We start from the raw sequence: 6,000 nt of genomic DNA, 5'->3' as shown, positions 1-6,000 counted from the left end.
TTAACCAACTTGCCCATGTAAGTCTCGTAATTAGTATCATGTGCCTACCTTCCCGTTTCAGAGGGCATGCATGTCCATATCATCATTGACCTTAATTAATTGTCATCAGTGTTCTATGAATATGCGCGCGCGTGGACGGTGCTGACCAGCTGGGTCATGCAGAGTTTGTATATAGTAAACGCAAAGCACATTAAATGTACAGAGATTTCAAAGTAACATCTCTGTGCCTTACATTGCAAACATTATTCGCCTTCATAATGGCGCACCCTTGCGTTCTACAGTTGGCCCAGAGCACATGATGATGGTGGTCTCGGAGGTTAATTGTTGATATGGCCTTCACCTTATGCATGAACAGCATTGCCTCAGCTGGCATGAAGGTGCACGTGTTAGCAAAAGTAACGATCAAGTGTCTCGCCTCGTTTCGGGAATAATAATAATAATAATAATAATAATAATAATAATAATAATAATAATAATAATAAATTAAATCTTTGATGCACTGGCGGTTTCCGAGGGTAAACCAGGCCTGGGCCTTCCCACGCCCTCTTGCCTTTCCCCTGCCTTTACATACGCGCTTCTAAAGTTGGTTATTGTAGGTGTTCTGTGTTTGCAACGAACTCATGCTATATCTACGGACGCATATTAATTCCCACAGTGCGTGGATACTGCATAATTTTTCAAAGACAAGCTGCCCGCTTCAAGTATATAGTGTTGACCCTTATGGAAGGACGCTTGCAATAATGCTCACTTGTTCTGCTGGGATCCCGATCGAGAAGCGTAACGCAATAAATTTCACTTCCACAGCAGCGTACCGTCAACCAAGAAATATTACGGACCATGAAATCTGAGAAAAAGCTTAATATCTCCGCATCCTCACAACGCAGCCTGCATTTCAGGTTTCGACTAGAATATATATGCTAACAACATTGTTTTATACACTTTTACCACAGAACACCTATACAAGCTGCTTTTACTGGCAACTGCAGAGGCTGTTATGAGATCCCGTGATCCGTAAACATTCTTGGTTAACAGTACATTTGTGGTGCTTCCATTTGTACTAAAAAAGTCATAGTAATGAATAAAAGGAAGTCCACCTAGCGGACGTCTTGCGTGATATTCCCAAATGGGACGTCCCGCAGTAATTTTGGCTTACGTATAAAACGTAAAACAAGCCCCAAATATTTGTCTCATATTTGTGTTGGCCGTTTTAGCGGATAGCTTATGCACGGCTTTCTGTTGTTTCCCGAAGATCCTCCCATGTGCGATGATATATGGTTGGATGGACATTCTTATGGGAAAAGTCGTACGAAGGTGGCAGGCAGCGTCTGTTAAGATGTGCATGACACGATCGCGTCACTGCGCTACAGTGAGCCGTGAGAAATCCTCAGTGCGCAAACTCAGGCGCCGCACCGCGGGCGGGCACTGCGCGGGCGTGACCGCACGCTGCGATAGGAGAACCGGAGAACGTTCGCCGCGCCGGTGATACCGGCGGTCGTGCTTGTAGAGCCGGCGGTCTTTGCCTAGACAAAAGCTAATGGCAAGCTCTATTGCAAGCTTGGCAACGAAATACGCACTACGCACACACGTAGCATTCGCCGGCGCTCCTATATAATGTGCACTGCTAAGCATATGGTTGGTGTGGCACTAACAGTATTAATAGTACGAATTTAAAGGGTAAAGCTGGCACGCCGTTCCAACCGTAGTCGGCATATTCTGGCATAGGCGGCGCTAGTGGGGTCAAGCTGAAGGCAGAAGGGCAGAGGTGGGAGCTGTGGGAATCTGGGAGCGCGCACTAGCCACGGCCGCCACGGCGTCAGAGCGGCCGCAACCCCGCAGCAGCCTAAGGTTCGCGGGGGCCACAGTGGCCGCCAACGTAGTGCAGGGCAGAGTAGTACGTAGTAAGTACTTTGCAATGCGTGTTGGCTGATACCATAGCTAGTACGGGTAGTACTGGCTCGCATTGTTCATGTGTCGCTGAAGGCTCCTGTGTGGCCACATGCCCTCTGCGTCAGAAGCTGCCAGAAGAAATATTGTGCACGAAGGGCGACTGCGGACATTGTGGTGTGCCTAGACAGCTTTCTCGTACAATCTGTCTTGCCCTGGGCAAGTGGTCCACTTGACTTGCTCGAGTTTCTTGAGTACAGTCGCTGAATTTAGAGCGCGGTACGTACCATGGCGGAGAGCGGCCAAATGCGGCTTTCTCACGATGAGCTTTTGCAAGCGCACAGGAAGGAACGGAAAGAATTGCAAGGTGAGTGAAATCGTCATCAGCTCATGTTTTCTTTCACGCTATAGTAAAGAAGAAATTGAGCGCATGAAGCTGCGCGATGCCGAGCGGTCCGACCTGGCAGTTATTAAACTTTCCTTCGCACGTTCTCCTTTGCGAAGGCGTTACGGACTCCTTGTCGCTATTTGCGTACGAAGTCATTTGCTACTACAAACTGAACGCTATTTGAACGAATTGCAGTAGTGCATACGGCGCGCTTGGCTTTGTCGCGCGAGGGAGAGCTTGAAAAAAAAAAAAAAGAGAGAGAGAATTAAGAAATTGTAATTCAAGCGCCGCTGTTTTGAGCGTGTTAGACTGCATTTGTGGTGTTTTTTATATAAACGTGTCTTGTTGCGTTTCAAGTTTTTGTCGACTTTGCTGTTTTAAGATTGGAGAGTGCTGCAACTTTATTCTTACCCCATACTCTCTCTCTTTTTTTTCAATTTCTCCCTTCCCCATTAGGCGCGGTCAAATGCCAGCAGTACCACCTGAACACCCAGCAGTTTGAAGTCTGCTTCAGGAGACTCCAATCTATCCCATTTCCCGCCAACAACATTGTCTCGCTGCACCTTCATGAGTTTCTTGCCAACTGTGCCATCAAGCATGGCATAGCAGAGGACACTTTACTCCTGTGTCTTGTTACAGCCACATCCCACCTTATGGGTCTTTCATCGTCAACAAAAATTTGTCTGTCATCGACTTGGCAAGAAAATCCTGTGCTGTGGTCTTCTGTCTTGGTGCCAAGGGAACACAGTTGTCACAATTTTGTCTGGACCCTACAAAAACTTCTTTGTGACTTGCACTCAGAACTGCCTTCCAGGGATATTGCAGCAAAGCCTGTAGTAGTGGATGAAGCATCATGTACTAGCCTTACCAGGTTGCTGACGCTGCCACAGGTTGGGCCTGTTATAGGTGCACATACGTCTTTCGAGCAAGTAAAATCTGTTTTCTCATCTGTTGGGAAAGGAAAGTTTGAAAGACTTGCCTTGGGTGTGCCCGTGCTGTGGTGTCCGGTAACTTCTGATGTCCCTTTCTTGAGTGAAGCACGTTTTAATCTTTGCTGTATCACAGACCCATATACTTTTCATTCTGTTCTATCTTCAAAGCTGTATGAAAACTTGGAATTCCAGGAATGCATGTGGCCTAATGTTCTCCTTGCTTGTGGTCATGAAAGATCACTGGACCTGGCCACTGTATATGAACAGGTAGCAGATGTGGAGGTAGACAGGTTGAAAGCCTTGCTGCTTTCCATTGCAGAAGCACATTGCTTACCTGTGCAGTACAAGTTATCAGAGGAAGCAAGGTGTGTTCTTCCACAACTTATGTCGAAGTTCAAGCAGCTGGCATTAAGTTGGAATTGCCGAGTTGCACTGTTCAAGACAGCCACTAGTCAGATCTTTCGGTTGGCTGCAGCACTATATGTTTTGGATGGTTGTCTTAGTGCAGCGATTCAGCCTGACATACGCGAGTATGAAATACCTGCAGCACATGTTTGGGAAGCACATGACATAGTTATGCACACATTGCGAATTAAAGCAGAGTTTCTTGAATGTCCACTTCGAGATGAGTTGTTCCACACTGTTGAGAGCCCCAGAACATCCCATCAGAGCAACAGCTTTCAGCATTGTGCAAATGGAACAGTATCCAATATTTCTGTTTCGTCAGTTTTCTGTGTGGCACCTGATGTACAGGTGCAGTCGAACCACGAGCAAGTTCCAGTACCTGTTCCAATTCCTCGTGAGCTTTCTGTGTCTATTGTTCAATCGCCAGCGCGGGACAATGAGCTCAGTGGTTCACACATCTCACTACCTGAGCAACAAGAATCCTTCATTTCATTCAGCTCTATTATTCCAGATTCGCAAGAGGAGTTTGTGGACAAATTTCACTACAAAATCAGGCGGCTACTAATATGTGGGAAGACCCTTCTCACACCAACATTAGTGGCACAGATGAAATATGTTTCAGTCACTGATCCAAACATCCCTGGGAAGCCACGCTACCCCACACAACTTGCTGCCCTTTTTCTTGAGCGAGTTGCTGCCTTGGGATTTGGCACCATGCTAACACGACATGACAGCCACTCCAAAAAGCTGTTGTTTCGGAAAACAGACTATCAGCATCTTGGTCAAGCTCAGCTAAAACTTCTTCAGAACCTTCGTGTGACCAGAGAACAGTATTCGCAAGGCTGTCAGCGACCACGTGCAGCTTCATATTGGGAAACTGGATCAGGTGTACCCGTCCGCTTGCCACATTCACCACAGAGTCTTCCCGTCAAGCAAGAGGTCATCGACATAAACTAAGGAACAGAGCAGAGTTTTTTATGTGTCGTTTATTAAGTGATATGCCCTTTCCAGCTGCACTACTGCAAAGTAGCAGTGTTAGTTTCCAAGCTAAAGCCATGACCTCAACTATTTAGAGACTGCTGCCACCAAATACCTGATTTTTGTAGACGGTAAGCTCCTCAGGTGTCGGTCATCTGTTAATCCTTAGCAGGGGTTTCCTAATTTAATTGTTTCTATGTTTCTGCATTGCACATTGTGGACCATTTAAACATTTATACCATTGATTGACATGACTGGCTCGTGATGTTTGGATGTTCATCCATCTTGTGATGACTGCGCAGTGCATGAGTTACTCTTTTCATTCCAAGAGTAGTTGTAGAAAAACTAGACATGGCTCATTATTTATCTGCATGACTTTCAAAGTTCACTTATCCATTGACAGCTTACAATTAAATCTGCATGTTATGCACCTCAAGTATATTGGTTGCGAGTGACAGTTTTAGTGGAAGGCGTTCAGTGTGTGTGTGTGTGTGTGTGTTTGTGTGTGTGTATATATATATATATATATATATATATATATATATATATATATATATATATATATATATATATATATATATATATATATATATATATATATATATATGAGAGAGAATGCTTCACCTTGAGAGCCCTCTGGGAATGCCTTAGAAGGCATTGTATGGTGAGTGATTGGTGCATTTCAAGTACTTTGAACAGGTTGACAAAAATTGGACACCTTTATAGTGGAACCAAAATAGATTTTGAATTAATTGTAATATTAATGGGGTGATTTGCTGTTGTGGCTTACTGTGACCATATTGAATGTCTTGTGTTTCATAGCATATTAGTTGTTTGCACATGCATTGAAGGTTATGAAATAAGACTGGTTATGAAGTGATATCGAGAATTACACATTGGGTGAACAGCTGTTGTGATGTTTAGATGACACAGGTAAATACAAAATAGGAGCTAAAACTGTTCATTGTATTTTATTTGGCATTTACCCATTTAATTTCTATCCCTTGTACTTGCAAGGCATGACTCTGTGATGTAGTTGTATTTTCTGTTAATTTGCAATTCTGCTCTTGCAGATATTTTATTGGAATAAGCAGTCATTTCCTTGTGTAGTAAGCAGGTGGATGTGGTAATACTTTCATTACATTGTGTATATACTGATCATGTAATACGATCCATTGACTGCTGCCCTTTCATACTGAATTCTCAGTTTTATACACCCCAAAAGCTATTTTACCAAGCATTGTCATGCATGCAGACTGAATGCACAACACCCAGGTTATCAAGATATGTCAGTTGGCATTGGTTGAGGAATAGTTCAGCCAATCTACACTGGGTGCACATAATTTTGCTGCAACACAAAGGTTTAGTGACCTATTAGTGTAGCTACAGTTACAAAGGTGGTTGTGTTTAACA

At 44.1% G+C, this 6,000-nt stretch overlaps 1 protein-coding gene across 6 annotated transcripts in view; it reads left to right on the top strand.

Moving 5' to 3' along the window:
- Positions 1-1,451: 1,451 nt before the first annotated feature.
- Positions 1,452-6,000, top strand: part of LOC126544145 (deubiquitinase OTUD6B-like) — a 42,958-nt gene continuing 38,409 nt past the window's right edge. For 3 of the 6 annotated variants that reach the window (XR_008608741.2, XR_008608740.2, XR_008608739.2), the window contains exon 1: positions 1,742-2,251. Coding sequence is in view for 2 of the 6 variants with exons in the window: in XM_055062012.2 (XP_054917987.1) it covers positions 2,173-2,251; positions 2,729-4,566 (1,917 nt within the window). In the remaining 4 variants the exon portion in view is untranslated. Of the gene's footprint in view, positions 2,252-2,728; positions 5,115-6,000 lie in introns of those variants that run through there. The other 3 variants (XM_055062012.2, XR_008608742.2, XM_055062013.2) reach the window with 3 other exon arrangements.

This window comes from Dermacentor andersoni, chromosome 1 (assembly GCF_023375885.2).
Source record: "Dermacentor andersoni chromosome 1, qqDerAnde1_hic_scaffold, whole genome shotgun sequence".
NCBI lineage: Eukaryota > Metazoa > Arthropoda > Arachnida > Ixodida > Ixodidae > Dermacentor > Dermacentor andersoni.
The sequence above is the reverse complement of the archived record's forward strand: the minus strand, read 5'-3'. Positions and strand labels throughout refer to the sequence as shown.